The 23,490-nt window shown below is 34.5% G+C and overlaps 1 protein-coding gene across 2 annotated transcripts in view; it reads right to left on the bottom strand.

Annotated features, from left to right (window-relative positions):
• Positions 1-23,490, bottom strand: part of CFH (complement factor H) — an 81,230-nt gene that overhangs the window by 19,093 nt on the left and 38,647 nt on the right. The window contains exons 10-15 of one of the 2 annotated variants that reach the window (XM_008985135.5): positions 21,266-21,448; positions 19,465-19,641; positions 7,105-7,281; positions 5,755-5,937; positions 5,460-5,639; positions 3,965-4,141 (exon numbers count right to left, since the gene is read on the bottom strand). In XM_008985135.5, the coding sequence (XP_008983383.4) occupies positions 3,965-4,141; positions 5,460-5,639; positions 5,755-5,937; positions 7,105-7,281; positions 19,465-19,641; positions 21,266-21,448 (1,077 nt within the window). Of the gene's footprint in view, positions 1-3,964; positions 4,142-5,459; positions 5,640-5,754; positions 5,938-7,104; positions 7,282-14,707; positions 18,497-19,464; positions 19,642-21,265; positions 21,449-23,490 lie in introns of those variants that run through there. The other variant, XM_008985138.5, reaches the window with a different exon arrangement.

Raw genomic sequence — 23,490 nt, 5'->3', positions numbered from 1 at the left:
TGAAGGTAAATTACTGAAAAATCACCTAATCTGAGGAGCTAAATAAATAAACGTGAAGCTAGCTTAAGATCAAGATGGGATGCCATCATGTGAAATAACATACGCATTATCAGCATGTAAAAAATAGAATGAGACAGAACGAAATAGAAAACATATTCAAAGAAATAATAATAGAAAACTTCTAACAAGTAGGAAAGACATGGGAAACAACTTCCAGAAATCACAAAGGAAATCAAATAAGTTTAATAAAAGATACTCACTTGGAGATATAACACAATCAAATTATTAAAAGTTATAGATGAAGTGTTGAAAGCAGCAAATAAAAAGTGAATGGTCACATAAAATGGAATTTCCACAAGACTGTCAGTGGATTCTTCAACAGAAACCCTGCAGGCCATAAGGAAGTGGAATGATATACCCCAAATTCTGAAAGAAAATTACTGCCAACCAATAATTCCAGATTCTACAATTCTGTCTTAAAAACAAAGGAGTGAAAGAGTATTTCTGTGATTAAAAAAAGCCGAGAAAGTATAAGGACACTATTTTGCCTTATAAGAAATGCTAAAGGGAGTTCTTGAAGGTGAAGGAAGAGAATGCTAAATAGTAACATGAAGATGTTAAAGTATAAAAATTACTAGTAAAAATAAGTGTGATATGAAACCCAAACACTTTAATACTGCAATGGTGATGGGAAATTATAGCTAGCATAAAGTTAAAAGGCAACACTACTAAGAACAACTGAAGGTACAATGCTTTATTAAGAGATATGGATTATAGAAAGATGTAAAGTATGTCATCAAAGATATAAAACGTGGGAGGAGCAGAGTAAGATTTAGACATTTTATATGTAATCAGAATTCAGTTGCTATCAACTTAAAATAGACTTTTAAAAGATATGTTATATGCGGCTAAGGATAACCGCAAAGCAAAACCTCTAATAGATACACAAAAGATTAAAAGAAAAAATCCTAAGCATACGACTACAGAAAGACATCAAGGCATGAATAAAGCAAGCAGGAGTAATAGAAACAAAGAATTTAAAAAAAAACACACACAATTAACAGATTGTCACTAGTAAATCCTTACCTATCAAAAATTACTTTAAATAAAAATGGAATGTATTCTACAATCAAAAGGCATAGAATGACCGAATAAATTAAAAATTAATACCCAATTATAAACTGCTTACAATTGACTTATTCCACTGTATGGTACATTCACAGATTTCAGTGAAGGAATAGAAAAAAATCTATAAAAATAAAAACTAAGAGAGAACAGAGATAGTCCTACTTATTTCAGAAAAAATAGACTTAAAGGAAAAAAATTGTATAAAGGAACAAAGAAGGTTATTACATAATGATAATGGTGTCAATTTGTCAAGATAATGCAACTGCTGTAAACTTACATATGCACTCAACATCAGAGCAACTAAATACATAAAGTAAACATTTAGAGACCTGAATGGAGATGTGGAATGCAACATATAATACTAAGGAATATCAATACCTTACTTTCAACATTTAGGCAGATCATCCAGACAGAATATCAATAAGGAAACATTAAACTTGAACAATAATTTATACCAAATAGATTGAACAGATGTACAAAGAACAGTCTACATAACAACAACAAAACATATTCTTCTCAAATGCACACTAACATTCTTCAGATTATATCATATGTTAGGCCATAAAACAAGTCATCAAATTCAAGAAGACCGAAATAATATCAACTACCTTTTCTGACAACCATGGTATTATAAAAGGAGAAGTCAATAAAAGGAGGCATTATGGAAAGTTTTAAATCAGGTGAAAATTAAACAATGTGCTCTGAAACAACAATAGGCTCAAAAAACTTAAAGAAATTTAAAAATATCTTGAGGAAAAGTAAAATGGAAACAAAACATAGCAAAACTTACAAATTGCAGCAAAAGTAGTTCTAAGATGGACGTTTATAGGAATAAATGCCTACATCATGAAAGGGGAAAGAACTCAAATAAACAATCTGATACTACACCTCAAAGAAGCAGAAAAATATGAAAAAATTAATCAATCCCAAAATTAATAAAAGGATTGAAAACATAAAGATCAGAGCAAAAGTAAGCAAAATAGAGTCCCAAACCCACAAAATATCAATGAAAGAATTGGATTTTTTAAAAAGAATCAAAATCGACAAAGCTTTAACTAGAAAAACTAAAAAAGAGAGATATGACTTGAACACAATTGGAGATTTTTTTTTAAAAGGAGACATTACAATGGCTATCACAAAAATATAAAGAATAATGAGAGACCATTATTAGCAATTACATGCCAACAAATTGGATAACCTAGAAGAAATGGACAAATTCCTAAACATACACAGCCTACTATGATTAACTCAAAGGAAATAGAAAATCTGAACAGACTAATCATGAGGGAAGAGATTAAGTCAGTAATAAAATGTCTCCAATCAAAAAAAAAAAAATACAAGGCCTGATGGCTTCATTGCTGAGTTCTACCAAACATTTTGAAAGAACTAATACCAATTCTTCTAAAATGACTCCAAAAATTTGAAGGGAGGTTATTTTTCTAACTCATTCTAGTGGCCCAGCATTACTCTGAAACCAAAACCAGACAAGGACACAACACAAAAGGAAAACTACAGGCAAACTCCACTGATGAACACAGGCACAAAAAGGCCTCAACCTTATACTAGCAAAACAAATCCTATAGCTCATTAAAAAGATTATTCACTATGATCAAGTGGATTTAATAAAAAGAATGTAAAGGTGGTTCAACATAGGCAAATCAGTATACGTGATGCATCACATTAACAAAAAGAGCAATAACCATATGATCATTCCAATAAACCTACACGGAAGTGCTAAAACTATAAAACCCAAGAAACAAACTAGATCATGTATACTTCACTGCATGTATGTTATTTGCTTTTAAGGACTCTAAGCATATTGAACTGTTGATAGTAGATTCATTTTGTATTGGTGGTTAATACGTTCTGTATATTCTAGACAGGCAGACATTGGTAAAAATACTGAGGCCAGTGAGGCAAGGAACCCCATGATTGGAGAGCAAAATACAGATATAAAACATGGGAAGACTGGAATAAACCCTACACTATTTAACTGAAACTCTATGTGTCAATATGACTAACTTTTCAAGATAAATAATAAATTAATAGATAAGTATATGATCGGGGAAATAGATGAACAGATGGATACGTAGATGAATAGGTAGACAGATTAAATAAATGAATAGATAGAAACAGATATAGCTACGTAATACATACACACATATATACAGATACATAGTAGTTATTGTCATAGACAGAGGTATAGGCACAGGAACATTTGTTGACAAGAAAAGGAATTAGAAGCACTGGTCCCCCAACAGTAATGACGACATGTAGTGTCTGGATATTAATTTTAAAAACCATTGAATTTATGTCTGTGTTTTTTATACTAAAGGTAACTAATTCACATGGCGAAGCTTGTATTAAATTATTGTTTTTGTTTTTAAGTATAAGATAATATAATTGAATTTTAATAATGGCAATGTTTAACATCATGCAAAAGTCATGCAAATTAAACAATTAAGCTCTCATGAGCCTGTCCAGGCCATCTTCAGCACAGCACTGGTCCTAGCACATGGTGAGAAATCAGTAAACAATTCGTACCTATTGGGTATTATGCTTATTATTTGGGTGATGAAATAATCTGTACACCAAACCCCGTAACATGCAGCTTACCTATATAACAAACCTGCATGTGTAACCTTCAACCTAAAATAAAAATTTCTTAAAAAAAAAAAGAAAGAAAGAAACTGTTTTCATTAGTTTCTAAATTACCTTCCTGGTTCAGGAGCATTTGTAATAATAAATAGCTAAAGCTTTTAAAAGATACAAATATACATATCACTTTTCCAAATGAAAAATGGAATACATTTTTTAACACAAAATAAGAGCTTACTTGGGCAGGTCACTTCCGGATCCCACCTTCCATTTATGCAGACTGAGTGTTTTTGGTCTTCTTTTCCTCTACATCTGTACCTTATGTTAGAACTATGATCAAATTCTTTCTTTTTGGTTAAATTTCCCTCAATTACAACTGACTTTGGTGCTTTGCACTTCTTGAGTCGATCTGTTGCTATACAATGAAAATATCTGTATTAAAATTCAAATTCAAAGAATCAAACCAATTATTACATAAAAATAGTTATAAAGTGAATAGTATTTGCGTAGTAAAATTATGACATATCATTATAAATTTCACCAATCAAGTTACTCCTGATCACATTGCACCAAAATGCTACATGTAAAAATATAAGCCCTGTATTCTGTCGCTGAGATGCCAGAGAGAATATCTATCATAAGATATTTTGCATGTTGGAAATGCAAAATATCATTGGTTATTTCATTGGATGAATAAGTAGGATTGGACATTTAGGACTCTTAGAATGCAGGACCCAGGAAAACATTAGGAAATAACTCAGTTTTAGAGAAATGTAAATGAGAGTCCCCAAGATATTCCCAGTTAGTCATCAAAGAGACAAGATGATTTAAAGACTTGTAAATCTCTAGTCACATTGTAAGTGACATGACTACTTCATGTCACTCAGTTATACTACTGACATAGAAGGCCTGTGGCCCACAAACCCTGCAGCACATTAATTTATTTTGGCTGATATGGAACAAACTGAAAAAGTATCACTTTTGCAAGCATTAAGAGAGAAAATATTCCTCTGGGAAACTAGTAAGCAGATATTTTGTCAACTTTGTTTCTTTGCTTTTCAGTACCTGAAAGGAGTACCATATAATAACAACTGTATTTATATAAAACAGTTATATTTTCTTGGTGATTAGTATTCATATGTAATTATAAGACAATTTTTTAAATTTTTATTTTTTAAAGAAAGAGTTTTACTCTGTTGCCCAGTTTGGAATGCACAATAAAACTCACTACAATCTCAAGCGCCTAGCCTTAAGCAATCCTTGCCTCTCAACCTCTCTAGTAGGTGGATTACAGGCATGCACCATCACACCTAACTAATTGAAAAAAAATTTTTATAGAGATGGGGTCTTGCTATATTGCCCACGCTAGTCTCAAGCTCCTGACCTCAAGCAGTTCTCCTGCCTTGGCCTCCGAAATCATTGGGATTATAAGCATGAGTCACCACCCTGGCCTCACGTGACAATTTTATAAGTAAAACATTGCTTCACGCTTTTAAAGGTAAACAATATTGATATCGGAGGCAGAAAAATTCATAAAATGATATTCCTAGCTTTCTTTTTTCTCTCTAGACACATAGTGATTCTAAACAATATACAAAACATTGGTTTCATTATATTGAAGCCTGGACATGTTGAGGTATATCTGTAAATTTCAAAAATAGAGTTGTAAATATTGTTTTTACAATAAAAATATTAAACTTTATTAAATGTTGATTTAAGAAGTATATTCTTACCCACACACTGAGGAAGTTGGGTCCATACTCCATTAATACATGTAATTGATCTGTGCCCGATCATTGTAAATGTTTCTGAGCAATTTAACTCCACCGAATATCCATAGTAATAGGGAGGGGAAGAAGGCTGGGCATAGCCATGTTCAAGTTCAGGTATATCTCCACAGGTACTCTCCTCCTCTATTTAAATTTTACCAAAAAAAATTATGTTTTTTTGTGAAAACATAATTTATGTGTTTTACATACAAAGCACCAAAGTTTTGACAAGTTTATATATTAATATTTTATACATTACCAATACACATTGGCAATGCTGTCCACTCTCCATCAACACATTGAATTTTATTAGGCCCCTTCATTAGAAATCTGGGATTGCAGTAATATTCCACCACTTCACTGTGTCCATATTCTTCTTTCTTTGTTCCTTTAACATCCCCATTGAGAAGTTCAGGAGGTGGACCACATGGTTGTACGTGCTCTATAGTAAAAATACTATGTAAATAATGATTCACTTGTCTGTTTTACAATATAAAAATCCAGTAAAATGGAGAGACTTTCTTCTTTTGTTTATGTATTCTTCATTACATAACTTATTATAGCATCCTAAGCAATCAAGAATGGTGTTCATACTGTATTACATTAACTAAATTGTCCTATTGAAGTCATATTAAAATGTTAAAGTATGCTGAGTTTTCTAGATACTTTAAAGATGCAAGAAAACCAATTAGCAAATGGGGTTAAGAAAATCATGTTAATTTTTACATTTCATGGAAACATTTTATTATAACATTTTGCAAAAGCATCATAACTGAGGCAAGCATTTGAACGAGGTATTTTAAATTGGACTAATCAATACAAGTAATTGAATTTAAGATAAGCTGCTTAAATACTGTTTAGACACACTCAATGAAACTTAAGTTACAGCACACACTACACAAACTGTTCAATGTGGATGATGACATTGCAGGCAAAATGAAAATTAACAAAGAATTCCCTGCATTGTCAGCCACTGCTATGGTTTAGATGTTTGCCCCCTCCAACACCGTGGTGAAACTCATCCCCGATGTTTCAGGTGGGGCCTAATGGGAGATATTTGGGTCATAGGTATGGATCTCCCATGAACAGATGAATCACCCCACTCAGGGATGGTTCTCACTCTATTAGATCCTGCAAGACTTGGTTCTTAAAAAGAGCCTGTCACCTGCCTGTTCTCTCTTGCTTCCTCTCTCATCATGTGTTCTCTGCACACACTAGCTCCTCTTCCCCTTCTACCAGCAGTCTGTGACTCTCACTGAATGCAGATGCCCAATCTTGAATTTTATAGCCATGAGAACAGTGAACCAAATAAAACTTTTTTATCAATCATCCAGCCTCAGTTATTCCTTTACAGAAACATAAACATAACATAGACGAAGACAGACAACACCTATGTGCCTAGGAATACTTCCAGCACCTCGTTCAAGAAACAATGGAGATTAACTTAAGTAACCGAACCTCAGGTATTCAGTTCCAATACATACCCTACACGGGCGAATCTTTGACTTAATTCGTTAGATTACAGATGATAGAAGCCCAAACAAAATTAAGAATTAGAACTATTCAAAGTTTTAATTCTTGTTTCAGCAATTGTAAGATAAACATTCACCTTTACATATTGGGAGTTGAGGGGACAATCCAAAGTGGTAGCACTGAACTGAATTAGGTCCAACTCTGGTAAATCCTGGTTTGCAGGAGAATTTCACCACCTCTCCAACTTTAAACTGGTCATTCTTGGGATCAGGAACTAATTGTCCATCTATTTTAGGAAGTCTGCATTCTCTTTCTTAAAAAAGATAAAATAATTTCATAATAATATATATAATTAATCATTGCCAAAATAAAGATTACATGGGCCACAATGAGGTTGTGAGGTTGATGTTGGGTCATGCATACAGAGGGGCATCAAATAAATCCTTTTCCCTGAAAAGAATGCCACAGATTATGTTTTATATGCTGTCTAAATTGAAATGGAACTTTATGAGAAATGTTATGGTATTAAATGTACCCGTTCTAAAAATTAATTTGTAAATTCAACTTATTTATGATGAATCTAGTTCTACTCACTGACATTTATGAAATTTAATGTTATATGTTTTTACTGAAAGTATGAAATTGCTCTCTCATATTAAAGAAAAGACTGAGACTACAGTTTTAAAGTTGCATACATAAACCAGAATTGGGGCTTTTGAAAACAAGATGGCTGACTAAGGAGTTTGGACACCAGTTCTCCTCAGAGAGAAGAACCAAACTTACAGGTAAATGATCATAACTTGAAAAATATCAAACACAGGGTGCTGGAGCATAGAAGAGAAATCGTGTTATGAAGTCAAAGAAGGGAAAAAAATAGAAGCAAGAGCCTGGCAAAGGTTGATTAGGATCCTGTGGGACTTCATAGAAAGTGTTGGTAGGAGTCTTCTGGGCTCCCTGCAGCTCAGAATGTGCATCCAAGCTGTGAGAGAGCTCCTCTGCCCTTGTGAACACACACTTGTGTGAGTGGAGATTTCAGAACTTCTGGAGGGCAGTGCACCAAACTACTAGCTTGAACAGAGTCATTTGCCTTCTCCTTGGACCTGAGCTACAGCGGTAGGTTTCATGCTTGTAGTGCACTCACATGGGGACTGTATCCTACCCGGGAACCTCGGCCCTGTGTCTCCATAACCCCAGAGCCGCACAGATATTCCCTGGCACCTGCTTGGATGTGGCAGTCACATATAGCTGGCTGGACCCAGGGAGCTACAGCATTCCCAGAGAAGATTTAACCATCAGAGAGTGCTGTTCCTAATGGAAAGGAAGGGAGAATGCAGTTCAACAAAGGGACACCCCTTGTGACAAAGAAGACTGTAGTATTCACTTTCCTGTGTGCAAGAGCAACCTGCTTGTGGGCTAAAAGTGACTACACCGCTTCCAGCAGACACACAGGCGCTGTGCTTGGCTCTGCAACGGAGGAGAATAGATAAATACCAGGAGCCAGGTGGCCCCCCTGCTTGGGCACGGATGTAGAGGAGGGACAGCTCCCCTGCTCCCAATCCAGTGGACATAGCTGTGGTCACTCGCAAAGGAAACCGATGCAGACACACCGGAGGACAGACATTCTAGAAGTATCAAGGGTGGCTGCACCCCCACTGGTGATGTGCCCAGTGAAACCAGGCTTTCAGGAATGACAAAGCCCCTCCCGCTCTTTACACATAGCAGCAGTGTTCCTGCAGGAGAGAGCAGGAGAGCTGAAATGCTGTGTGTTTGCGGCTGAGGGAGGTGGCTCCACATAGAAGCCATTTTGACAGGGAACTGCAGGGCAAAAGCCTGTCATCGCTGTCATTTCTATTGCCACCTGGAGATAGAAAATGGTGCCTGGCCAATCTGAGTGTAGTGGCCACTGGGACTGTGACAGGTAAGTGGATCAGGCCCTGCCTGCCCAGGCCATGGAACTGGGGCAGCTGCGTCCCACACTGCAGACACCTCGGGGCATCTCACCAGGGTCTTCTCCTGACACCCCTGGGAGGGCTGGTGCTTGTGCTCATCCTTGCAGTATCCGAGGGTGAGCTTAGTGGTTCAGATCCACCCAGCTTTGTCCCCAGCTCCTCAGACCACTGTACATGTCACGGATAAGTCCATTGCCTGGGGCAACAGAGAGTTTCTCCCGTCAACAATGACAAGCATACACTCTTCGGCTTCTGCTGCAGCTGGGTCTTACCTGTGCGCCACCTACTGTCCTGGATGTTGAACTGCACAGCCCAATGCAAAATCTGCAGACACTAGGGCATGACGCTGGAGAGCAAGGTTAGTTTTCCGTGAATACCAGTCCTTCAGGAGGCCGTAAGCCTTGTCATACACCCAGTACATAACTACTACAACCAGCAAGTAAGAAAACCATCACACAAAAGTTATCTCTAACCAAAGAACTCATACAGAGCCGTTACCACGGAAAGAACCCAGAACATAAACCAAATAACCCTAAACAACATACATCATAATCACATACTCAAAGGGAAAGAAATCCTGTCTATGGAAGACTACACTCAAAAATAAGAAAAAGAGATAGTCCCCCTGAATGAGAAGAAAATACTGAAACATTTCTGGAAGTATGATAAAACAGAGTATCACAACATCCCCAAAGGATCACACTAACTCTTCTGCAATGACTCTTAACCAAAATAAAATTTTTGAAATACCAGACAAATAATTTAAAATATTCATTTTAAAGTAGCTCAGTGGAGTCCAAGAGAAAAATGAAAAGCAACACAAAGAAATTAGGGGGGAAACTCATATATGAATAAATTATGTACTAAAAATATTTTTTTAAAAAAGAACTTATGGAAATAAAAAATTCATTGAATTACAAAATATAGTTCAAAGATTTAATAACATATTATGTCAAGCAGAAAAACTTGCTCTAAGAGCTTGAAGACAGGTCTTTCAAATTAACCCTGTCAGACAAAAATTAAGAACAAATGATTTTTTTAATGAGCAAAGGTTTTGAGAAAAATTCTGAACAGTAAGAAAACTTAAGAGTTATAGATATTCCTGAGGGAAAAGAAAAAAGTTAAAAGTTTGGGAAACCTATCTGAGGAAAATTTATCTCCTCTTGCTAGAGATATTGACATCGCTATACAAGAGACTCATATAATGCCAGGAAGATGTATTGCAAGACGAACTTCAAACATAGTCATCAGACTATCTAAAGTCAATGCGAATGGGAAAAAAATTATAAAATCAACAAGAGAAAAGCATCGCATCGACTATAAAGGAAATCTCATAAGACTAACAGTGGACTTCTGAGCAGAAACTTCACAAGCCAGGAAAATTTGGTGTCCTGTTTTTGGAGTTCTTAAAAGAAGATTCTTTTATATTTCTTGAAAAATAAAAAGTCCGTTAGACATGTATTTTGTATTTTGCTAAATTAAGCTTCATGAATGAAGAATGCATAAAATATGTCCAAGAAAAGCTAATACTAAGGGAATTCATCGCCACTAGAAATCCACTTTAAGAATTGGTCCCACAAATAATGATCCAGGAGTTCTGACCATAGAAACAGATGGTCAGTACTCATCATCATAAAGACATGCAAAAGTACAAAACTCATAGGTCTTATTAAAAAAAATTACACAGTTGAGACTGCAAACCAGCTAGGTAACAACTAACATAATTACAAGAACAAAACCTCACAGGTCAATGTTAACTTTCCCATTATATAGATTAAATATTCCATTTGAAAGATATAAATTTGTGGACCAAGTTTAGAAAACAGAAAGCAACCACATATTGCTTACCAAAAAATCCACCTGAAGGAGAGAAACTTATACAAATTCATGGTAAAGGTACAGAAACAGATATTTTGTACAAACAGAAAAGAAAAGAATTTGGTATGGTTATATTTATTTACAAGAAAGACTTTAAATCAACAAAAGAAAAAAAGATGAAGTTCTTTCTATAAAGAAATCAAGAAGATATACTAAATATGTATGTACTTAAAACTTCAGCACCCAGATTCATAAAGCAAATACTACCAGAGCTAAGTAGAAAGATAAACAGCAACATAATGAGGGTGAGCAACCTCCACACCACCAATGACTGTAGTAGACAGACTGACTGGACAAAAATAAAAACAAAGAAACGTTATACTTAAATTGAGTTCTAGAACAAATGGACCTAACAGACATTTAAAGAACATTCTGCCCAACAAACTCAGAATATATGTTCTTCTCATCTGTGCAGGAACATTCTCAAAATAGACCATATGCTAAGCTACAGCCACAAAGCAAGCCTCAAAAAATTTTTAACATTTAGAAATAATATCAGGTATCTTCTCAGAAGATGGTGAAATATAACTAGAAATCAATATCACACAGAATTTTAAAAACTATCCATACACATCAAAATTAAATGACTGACCTTCTAGTCAGTGATAAAATTAAGATGGAAATTTTTAAAAAATGAAAATAGAGACACAACATACAAAAATCTTTGGGATATAGCAAAAGCAGTGCTAATAGGAATATTTAGAGTGTGAAATGCCTTCATAAAAAATATAGAAAGGTCATAAATTAACCTAACTTTTCACATAAAGAAACTAGAAAAACCAGAACAAACCAAACCCAAAACTAGCAGAAGAAAAGAAATAACAAAAATCATGGAAGAACTAAATAAAATTGAGATCAAACAAACAATACAAGAAGCAATGAAATAAAAAGTTAGTTTTGAAAAGATAAACACAATTAATAGACCACTAGCACCACTAAGAGAGAGAAGAAATGTTCCATTAAACACAAGTAAAAATAAAAATAGAGACATTACGATTGATACCAGACATAAAAAAAATCACCAGAAAATCTAGAGAAAATGAATAAATTCATTAGAATCATACAACCTCCAAAGACTGAACAAGGAAGGAATATAAATCCTGAACAGACCAATAACACCAATAACAAGTAGTGGGATTTAATCAGTCACAAAATCTCTCCCAGTTAAAAAAAAAAAAAAGAAAATAAATAAAACTCACTAAAAGAAGGATTAAGGGCCAATTTCTACCAGACATACAAGAAGAATCAGTACTAATCCACTGAAACGGCTCCAACAAATCAAGGAGGAGAAAATCTTCTCTAACTCCTTCTATGAAGCCAGTCATAGACAACAAAACAAATAAACTAGTGACCAATATCCCTGTTGAGAATAAATGCAAAATCCTAAATAAAATACTAGCAAATCAAAACCAACAGCATATCAAAATGATAATACACCACAATGAAGTGGATTTTCTTCCAGGGATGGAAAGTTGGCTCATCACACGCAAATCAATAAATGTGATTCTCCACATAAACAAATTTTTTTAAAAAATTAGATGATTTCAAGAGATGCAAAAAAACATTTGATAAAATTCAGCATTACTTCATAATTAAAGTAGTCAAAACACTAGTCATGGAAGGAACACACCTCAAAATAAAAGGCATATATCACAAACGTATAGCCAACATTATACTAAATGGGAAAAGTTGAAAGTGTCCCCCCACCACATAAGAATTAGAACAGGATAACAGTGCCTGGTTTCTCTGCTTTTACTCAACATCGTACTGGAAGTCCTAGTCAGAGCAATCAGGCATGAGAAAGGAATAAAAGGCATCCATAAGGGAAATGAGGAAGTCCAATTATCTCTGTTTGCTGATAATATAATCTTATACCTAGAAAAATCTAAAATTTTTCTAAATTATATAAATGAATTTGGTAAAATTTCAGAATACAAAATTGATATACAAAATTGGTAGCATTTCTATACACTAATAGAGGCCAACCTGAGAACCAAATCAGAACTCAATCATCTCATTTCCAATAGCCATGAAACAAGTTAAATACCTAATAATACAATTAATCATGGGCGTGAAAGAGCTTTGCTACGAAAACTACACAACACTGTGAAACCCTGTCTCTACTAAAAATACAAAAATTAGCTGGGCAAGGTGGCTCATGCCTGTAATCCCAGCTACTCGGGAGGCTGAGGCAGGAGAATTGCTTGAACCCAGGAGGTGGAGGTTACGGTGATCCGAGATTGCGCCATTGCACTCCAGCCTGGGTAACAAGAGTGAAACTCCGTCTCAAAAAAAAAAAAAAGGGAAGAAAAGAAAAGAAATTGTGGAGGAGACAAACAAAGGGAAAGCATCCCATGAACATGGAATGGAAGAATCAATGTTATTAAAATGGCAATACTGCCCAACACCATCTATACATCCAATGCAATTTCTAGGAAAATACCAACATCATCTTTGAATTAATTAGAAAAAACTATTCTAAAATTCATATGAAACCAAAAAGATCCCAAGTAGCTAAAGAAATTCTAAGCAAGGGTATCACCTTAACTGACTTCAAATTCTACTACAAGCCTATAGTAACCAAAACATTATGGTACTGGTATAAAAATAGATACATAGATAAATGGAACAGAATAGAGAATACGGAAATAAAGCCACATACCTGCAACCAACTGACCTTCAACAAAATAGTCAAAAAGTACACTGGGGAAAAGACAATGGCAATAAGAAATTTGGATAGCCACACACAGAAGAATGAAACTGGCCTCCTATCTCTCACCACATACAAAAATTAATCCCAAATGGATTAAATTATTTAATGCAAATCCTGAAACCATGAAAATCATGCAAGAAACCTATGGCCAAACTCTTCTGGACATTGGCCTAGGCAAAGAATTTACAACTAAGGCTTCTAAAAAAAGTGCAATAAAAAGAAATATAGACAAATGCCTTTGCACAACAAAACCTTCTGCACAACAAAAGAAATAACAAGCAGAGTAAACAGCCTCAGAATGGGAGAAAATATTTACAAACTATGAATCTGGGAAAGGACTAATATGCAGAATCTACAAAGAACTGAAAGAACAGGAGAAAAAAAGTGGGCAAAGGACATGAGACATTTTGCAAAACAAGACATAAAAATGGCCAAGAAACATGAAAGAAGTCTCAGTATCACAGAATGGTTACTGTCAAACACTCACAAACAAATGTTGCTGACAGTGAAGAGAAAGAAGAATGCTTATATGCTGTTGGTAGGAATGTAAATCAGTACAACCTCTGTGGAAAACAGAGTGGACAGTTCTCAAAGAACTAAAAACAGAACTAATGTTTTACCCAGCAAGCCCACTACTGTGTATCTACCCAAAGGAAATCAATAATTATATCAAAATGATACCCAGGGTCATATGTTTATAGCCTCACTACTCACAATAACAAAAATATGGAATCAAACTAATTGTCTATCAACAGATGAAAGGAAAAAATATGTGGTATATGTATATTTATAAATATGCCATAGAATACTACTCAGACAAAAATAAAATAAAATTAGGCCTTCAAAGCCACATGCATAAAAGTATTTTAGGTGAAATAATTCAGATTCAGAATGTAAAATCCCATATATTGTCACTTATACATGGGAGCTAAATAATGTGTACATATGGAGAGGGAGTGCTGAGTAATAGACATTGGAGACTTAGAAAGGTGGGAGGATAGCAGGAGGGTGAGGAATAAGAAATTACATAATGGGTACAATGTTCACTATTTAGGTGACGAATACACTAAAAATACAGATTTCACTGCTATGCAATATATCCGTGGAACCATACTGCATGTGGACACTCTAAACGTCAAAAAATATAGAAATTAAAATTTTAAAAAGAAATAAACACACCATAAAACACCATGGAAATACATTAAAAAGTTAAATTTATAATAGAGCTGCAGAGTATCCCAAGAATAATGATGATACAATTCTGTAATTGCAGAGTTAAGAATACCTTTATTTAACTGAAACTAAACAACCTTCAAATAATCTCTGGTCTCATCATGTTTATAATTCTTGATGATTGACATATACATCACAAGAAGGTAAATTCTCATCAAATATTTATTAGGGAAGATGTATGCACTAAGAAATTAACTAAAATTGGTATTTTTGTTTAATGTGATCAAGGAAGCAGAACTTAAAATAGCATTTCTAATATGTTTGGAGTTAGAAAAAATGTAAAAATCATGTAATATATTACAAATAAAGAAAACAAATTAAGATATATTTTCAAGATCACAAGGAAAAGCAAATTCTAGGTGTCCTGAATATTTATGTAACATAATATGTTTATATAACAATTGTTATATAAACATATAACAATTTTTATTATATCTATACTTTATATCAATGTTTAATAAATTTGATAATTATTCTGATTCAAACAAGAAATGTGTAAAATTATCTTACATGTTTATAATTTTTAAAAATCAGCAACATTATTAAATAGTATCCAAAACTTATTTTTCTTATTCAGAATCCCACTTTCTTGCTAACTTAGAAAAGTAAAAGCTAGAATTCATAAATTAGAATCATACCAAAAAGAAATTTCATCACATCATAACCTCAAGTATTAATAGATAATTACAAAATTAGATTTAAAGTAATGTCACAAAATAACAACTAAAGAAATTTGCTTTTGTGTTTGTTTTAATATCAAGTTTTGCAGATTATTTGCAAAAATCACACTGAATGAGAATCACTGGAATTTCTCTCCTAAAAGTCTATGCCAATCTTTTACATAGTGATTCTTTTATTTGTATGTGTTTTTATTTACCTATGTTGTGCTAATTTTATATAAATTCTCTGTGTAATCTTATTGTGAAAAGCTAAATATCCAGGTAATAAAAATAGAAAAACTAAGATCTTGATTATTGGGTATAGTCAACTGCTATATTTATATAGAGGTAATAACTTAGGAAATGTGATTTAGAGAAGAATGTGAACTGACACTCCCTGAATTAGAAATATTTTTCTTCATATAAAATTCAAAACACTAGCTCGTAGTACTGGATATGTGAAATGTTAGTATGAATTTTTCACTATGAGGTATACACTCCTTGACAATTGTAAATCTTATTTAGGTTAAGTGCTCTATAACAACAATTCTGTGGAAACCTTTCCCCAAAGAAGAGACCTCTTAGGACAGTTGAAATGTACTCAGATGTCTGTGAACCTGTATGCAGTTTTCTGTCACATGGCTGAGAGAAGAATAATTGAAAAGAATACTAGGGCCGGGTCCGGGGGCTCACGCCTGTAATCCCAGCACTTTGGGAGGCCGAGGCAGGTGGATCACGAGGTCAAGAGATCGAGACCATCCTGGTCAACATGGTGAAACCTGTCTCCACTAAAAAAAAAAAAAAAAAAAATTAGCTGGGCATAATGGCGCGTGCCTGTAATCCCAGCTACTCCGGAGGCTGAGGCAGGAGAATTGCCTGAACCCAGGAGGCGGAGGTTGCCGTGAGCCAAGATCACGCCATTGCACTCCAGCCTGGGTAACAAGAGCGAAACTCCGTCTCAAAAAAAAAAAAAAAAAAAAAAATACTAAACTGATATTTCTTCATTTAACATTTGGAGACCTGTACTATACTAGCAAACTCCTAGTTATGTGTTCATATGATCATTTATTTGTAAAATTTGCAATAGAAAGTCATTTTCTACCTCAGTTTCTACTGCTATGTCTACCACTCCAACTTCCTCTCCTTTAGGTTTTCATTTTATGTCTGGTAATTAGAAAGACTATTTAAATGATATATCCACAATTTTGTGTTCTTTTTTGATGAAGGCCCCTCAAAATTGTAAAAGCTTCTGGCTTCATAAAACCTAAATTTGCCTATCATCACAGAAAAGAAATGTATAATCCTCTTAAAATAAGCCTCTCAATTAGAATAAAACTCAAACTCTTTATGATTCATGCCTACTCTTCCAGTGTTATCCAATGTCTGTCTTCTCCACTAAATCCAGGATTCAGATTTTATGATCTTTGAATTTCATTAAACAGGTCAAGTTCTTTGCTGCCTCAGCTGTTGCACATATCCGAATCATTATAATGAATGGCTTTCAACCATCCTTTGCATAAATGACTTCTTTGTAAAAGAGGTCCCCAGTTCCTTCCCTCCTATTCTCTATCTCAATCTTTGGACTTTTCTATTTCTTTGAACATAGTGATCCATAAATATATTTTAAATATTTTTATTACTTGGATATTTAGCTTATTTCTCTTTTTTGTTGTTGTTTTCCTTCTCTTACACTGGAATAAAATCTCTGGATAGGTAGACCTGTGCTTGTGTTTTCACCATTTTCTCCTGTCCTATGATAGGTGTTTACGACATCTTGAATGAATCAAATCTAACCGGACCTTTGACACTGCCCTTCATCTACAATGTACTCATTCTTTCTTAGCTGCGACTATTTCAAAACTTTTCTATTCTACCTAATACTCCTCCTCCTCCTTTACCCACACACAATTCAATCTCAGATGACCATATCTCATAATTCAAAATCCATCAACTTCTACCATTTTCCCGCTTTACTGCTCATTTTCCTTCCCATCTCCTGTCACAAAGTTGAAAACAGTCCTGTACCACTCAAGCACAATACCTCCAGTAGCTCTGAATCTCTTCCCCTCACATCTTCTCAGGGCAACTATGTAAGTCATGTGTTCAATCTTTGCAGTGTCCCTCTTTGCTATATCTGCTCTGGTGTCTTCAATCTTTTGTTTAATTCTCCCTTCAGTGTAAATTTCCTCAAGCAATATTCTAAACTTGCTACTTGCTGCACAGCCAGATTTCTTGAACCAGTTATGTCCACAGTCTGTATTAAACGTCTTGCTAATTATTTTTATTGGCAGGTTCTATTTAGGGTCTGTCTCTTCTACTCCATTAAAAACCATTTTTATTACACTTGTCATTGGCCTCTACCTTGCCAAATCCATCACAACTTCCCAACTGAACATAATAAACTAAATTAGAAACATTTGTAACTTAGATGATGAAAATAATGTAATTAAATTATAATTTCCTTGACTTTATTATATAAGGCAATATGGTGATAAATGTTTATAAATAATTTTGTCTACTAACCAAAACAATCCTTTGAAATATTAGAACTGTTGTAAATACTGTAACATTTTACAAATAAGAGTCCACAAAGCTTCAAATAGACTTGCTATGTTGGCCAAAGATACATGCTTAGCAAGTGGTGGAATTAGAATTCAGACAGGATGACTTATTAAACAATCTGTTACACTCCCTTTACATTAATAATTTCCTTCTTTTTATGTCTATGGAAACATTCCAGATTTTTTTCTCCTGTTTCTCTGAGCTCTCCTTCCCCCTCTCCCATTTTCTTTCTGTCTATTCCCCTTCTGCCTTATATTTAAGTGTTGTAATGTTTCAGGGCTTCGTCTTGAGCTCTTACACTTTTCATTCTGTATTCTTATCCAATTTGGTGTCATCATTCATATGCTGATACTCCCAAATACATATCTCCTGGCTAGATGCATATCCAACTCCACAGTTCACATATCCAATCTTGATTTTCCATTGGCGACTCAACCATAATGTGTCCAAGTGAAAAGTTGCAACATCCCTCTCAAAATGCTTTCTCTCCAGTCAGTACCATTTTACAAAATGGTATTGCCATTTACCTACATTCTTGTGAGAAAGCAATTAAAAACAAACATGTGAGTCTCTTGATCTCTCTCTTTTTCACACCCAACATTTAGTAACATCACCTGTACTTTCCACACCAAAATGTTTTCCAAAACTGCCTTCTGCTCTGCTCCTCCTCTGTCATCACTCTCTCTCAGTCCCCACACTTTCTCACACTACCTGGACTCGTTGTGCCGCCTCTTGCCTACAAAAAGTACAGCATCCAGGAAAACAATCCAACAAAACTAGAAGTCAAATTATACCATTCCTTTCCTTAAAACTCTTTTATGGGTTTTCATCAGTCCTAAAATGAATCCAAATGATATGACACCCTGAGCTGATCTGGATAATTGTTTCCGTATCTCCCATACAGCCTCAGCAGGCTAGACTCTGCTTTACCACCTTGAAATATTATTGTTTTGTTTTTACAGTTTTGCACGCATTTTTCTTTGGCTTGGAACACTCTACATATATTTGTTTTCCAAAAGAGTCAATTCTTCTAACCCTTAAAAGCTGATGGCTGATTGGCAAACATAAATGAGATTCATGTAATAGTCCTCAGAACCTATCAAAGTTAGAAAATAAAGACCTACACTAAGAAAGTACAGAAATTAACACACATGATAGAAGGTATAAAGTAGAAATTGAAAAACAAATTAGCTGAGGAGCTTGTCACAAGCTCTAATTTTGGTAATGAGTGCTAAGTTCTAAATAGTTTGAAAGCTTGTATTTAGAGCAACAAAAGCAATTATACTATAATCACAAATTTGGAAGGTAGGTGGCCCATAGGAAACATTAATTTGATGCACTATTTTAAAGATATTTTCAAAACACCCTTCTTTTCTCAGTTTATGTTAAATCAAGAGATACCATGATTTTAATCAACATTCCTTAACAATTTCTCTATATGAAATTGGAACACAGATTTATTTTCAGTTTGAAAAAAGAATTTCTCAAAAAACAATACTTACCGTAACATGTGGGTGAATCAGACCAACCATTGTAACCACACACTATGGAACCAGTGGTGCTTCCACTTGTGCTTTCATAACCATCATCGCATTCATAGTCCAATATGTCATTCAGCTTAAACCACGTGATGCTGTTTTTGGCTCTGGCATTGTTAAATGCTGGCATATCACAAGATTCTAGTACATAAACAATTGAGAATATCATTTCTAATGTAATCTAATAAACAATCTGTGTATTTCCCATTCTAAGAAGAAAAAGCTATATTGATTAGATGTACTGATAAATACTGTACAAAAATAATCTAAGACTGGTGAGAAATTATTGTCCTAAAATAGTTGCCAAAAATAAAAGTATATGTTTCTACACAGCTTTTTTTTCATTGTTTAAGCCCCAAAATCTATTTTAAGAACATTTTTCTTAATTCACTTATATCAAGGCATTTATGACAATGCTAGTAATAAAACAGGGCATTACAGGTGTATATTACTTTTTGAAAGAAAATCATAACAGCATTTTGTAAATAAAGATGCCAGACCAATTCAAAGTTGAGGCATATGTAAAAAAAATGATTAAAAAATGAATTCCTTAGATATAAAAGACATTTTCTCTTTCATAATAAGAAAATCTTAAAAGAATAGTTAATAAAAACTTAGTATAAAATGAGTTTTAGGAGGAGTAACTTTTTTGTAAACTAGACCTCATATTAAACATAGATTTAAAAAAAATGAAAACAGTATACATGAATATACTAAATATTAACTTCCCTTAACATGAGTATATTAAACATTACTTCAAAATATTACTGAGAGGTGGGCAGATCACTTAACGTCAGGAGTTCTAGACATCCTGGCTAACACAGTGAAAACCCATCTCTACTAAAAATACAAAAATTACGCAGGCATCGTGTGAGGTGCCTGTAATCCCAGCTACTCAGGAGGCTGAGGTAGGAGAATCGCTTGAACCCAAAAGGCAGAGGCTGCAGTGAGCCAAGAATACGCCACTGCATTCCAGCCTGGAAAACAGAAAAAATAAAAATAAAAAAAATAACTGTATGGCTTTGCAAGAAATAAGACAAACTGAGCCAATTGTTTCTACACAATTTTCATAAATATCTAGATAGTGTGGTAGGGAAATAGGGAAACACACACACACACACACACACACACGTGAGTGACTTTGCAAAAAATAAGAAAAACAGCCTATTGTTCCTATAAAATCTTCATAAATATCTAGATAGTGTGGCAAGAAAATCATTCAGTAGAGCAGAAATTGGTACCATCTAGAAATATTTTGTCTCTCTACTAACCATATATTTGCAAAAAAATTCTAAGGGTGAGGATATTCAGAATTGGACACAGTCTACAGTGTCAAACTATAAATTATAGAGTTTAAATTATTTTGATATTATGCACTATGGATCCATATCTTCACTAAAAACTTTACTTTTATATCTAAGGGCAAAGACTTTGATATTAAAGGCTAATCACATAAAACAGGTATATTCAATAGTCATAAAGATATAAGCTAAAAAGAAATAAGTTTAAACCAGAATACACATAAAACTCCCTAACTCGTTTCTATGACACAGAATGTTTTAGAGTGGGAAAAACCTAAATGGAAAGAAAAACTAATATTTGAGCAACTAAGTAAAAAAGAAAAAGAAAATGATGTCCGTTTTGTTCTTCAAAGTTTTTTTAAATCTTTTCAAATGAAATTATGTCAGCCCCTACAAAAAGACTAAAGTTAGTAAACTTTTGTGTAACATCTGTATCATCAATACAAATGTAATAAATTACTTACTAATGCATGTGGGTTGAGCTGACCATCCACTTTTCAGACATGTAATTGATCCTGATGTTTCACCATCTGCTGTTATAAATCCTGGTTTGCATTGATATTTTGCTTGTTTATTTAAGGCAAATGTATACTGAGATTCAGAAATAAACCCATTCTCAATATCTACATCTGATCTGGAGCATGTTTCTAAAAGGGAAGAAAAAAAGAAAAAGACAATGATATGTTTAATTATATTTCATAAGAATTTAAGTAATATGAGAAAAAATGAATCATTTATAAATGAAAACCTGCAGAATCATAAGCATTCAAATATTTAAGTCAAGGAAAATAAATTCTGTGTTGCCAAAGATATTACAGCAAGATTCTTCAACATTTTTTCAACAAGGCACTATTTAAGACACTTACTATTCCTTCTAAGAAATTATTGGAAATCTGTTTGTCTCATGAATTTGGAATTCTACAGCACGTCAGAATGCGATAGACAATATGTTACTTCTTCGCACTTTTTAATCTTGCCTATTTTAGATTTTTTAGGGAATTCCAGAATTAATTTAGCCAGTGGGAGTATCTGAGATTCTGTGATAATCTTAGAAAATCTGCCAAAATAACTGTAATAGCCTTTGGCTCCAAGAATTTGAAATGTCATTCTTATTGGGTGCTTCAAAGTAAACGAACACCTGGAGTTCAAAGAAGATGAGGAACAGAAACAATGCATTTATCTTGAACGGACAAAATGATGATACCTCAAATTATGTAGAACTTAACTTTAAAGAACAGAAGATACTGTCTCTGTAAACTGATGATAGAAATTACTGTCAGTTACTAGGTTGCTTCCCAGAACTCAGCTTCATTCAGAATAACTCATGGATAAGAAGAAAATCAAAAGAGAAAACATTAAATATTTTGAATTGAATGATAATAAAAACATTAAATAAAATTTGGTGAGATGACACTCAAATAATGCTTACAGGAAAACGTATCATTACATAGCTATAAAAGAAAATCATAAAAACTGAAAGTAAATTATTTATAAGAAATTATAACAAAGTAAGCAAGCAAAATTTTGAAACACAAATATGAGCAGAAATCGAATAGAAAACAAACAGTAGATACAAATAAAAAAGTAGGGGCCTGGCGCGGTGGCTCAGGCCTGTAATCCCAGCACTTTGGGAGGCCGAGGCGGGTGGATCATGAGGTCAAGAGATCGAGACCATCATGGTCAACATGGTGAAACCGCGTCTCTACTAAAAATACAAAAAATTAGCTGGGCGTGGTGGCGCGTGCCTGTAATCCCAGCTACTCGGGAGGCTGAGGCAGGAGAATTGCCTGAACCCAGGAGGCGGAGGTTGCGGTGAGCCGAGATCGCACCATTGCACTCCAGCCTGGGTAACAAGAGCCAAACTCCGTCTAAAAAAAAAAAAAAAAAAAAAAAAAAAATTCTCTTTAAAAAAAAAAAATAGTGCGAATAGAATATTCAGAATAATAGTCGTGTGTGTGTGTGTGTGTGTACACACACAATGTACAAACTATACAATATAACACATAATATATGAGAAAAATACTATTGTTGAGTTTCCCATGGTTTTTTTTTTTTTTTTTTTTTTTTTTGAGACGAAGTTTCGCTCTTGTTACCCAGGCTGGAGTGCAATGGTGTGACCTCGGCTCACCGCAACCTCCGCCTCCTGGGTTCAGGCAATTCTCCTGCCTCAGCCTCCCGAGTAGCTGGGATTACAGGCACGCGCCACCACGCCCAGCTAATTTTTTGTATTTTGAGTAGAGACGGGGTTTCAACACGTTGACCAGGATGGTCTTGATCTCTTAACCTAGTGATCCACCCGCGTCGGCCTCCCAAAGTGCTGGTATTACAGGCTTGAGCCACCGAGCCAGGCCTCCCATGTTTTATTAAAAGTGAAATATATATTTTTAAAAAGTGAAATATAGCTATTATCATGAATACAATCAACACAAAATAATTTAAAAATATAAAAAGTAGGAGAACGATCCAAGATGGCCGATCGCTAACATCCCGGGATTGCAGCTCTCAGGGAAGGCGCAGAGAACTAGAGGACGCCACACTTTCAGACAAAATCTGGTCACTCACGAAGCAGAAGATCCCCCAGTGGTGGAAACACACGAGTCGCCACCGCGACTCTCGTGGTCGGGGAAGCGGTTCCGCCGGCACCTCGTTGCGGCAGCTCGGCGCAGAGTAAACGGGACAGGATCCCCTT

This window comes from Callithrix jacchus, chromosome 18 (genome assembly GCF_049354715.1).
Source record: "Callithrix jacchus isolate 240 chromosome 18, calJac240_pri, whole genome shotgun sequence".
Classification (NCBI taxonomy): Eukaryota; Metazoa; Chordata; class Mammalia; order Primates; family Cebidae; genus Callithrix; species Callithrix jacchus.
Note: the sequence above shows the minus strand (reverse complement) of the source record. Positions and strands in the feature narration are given on the sequence as shown.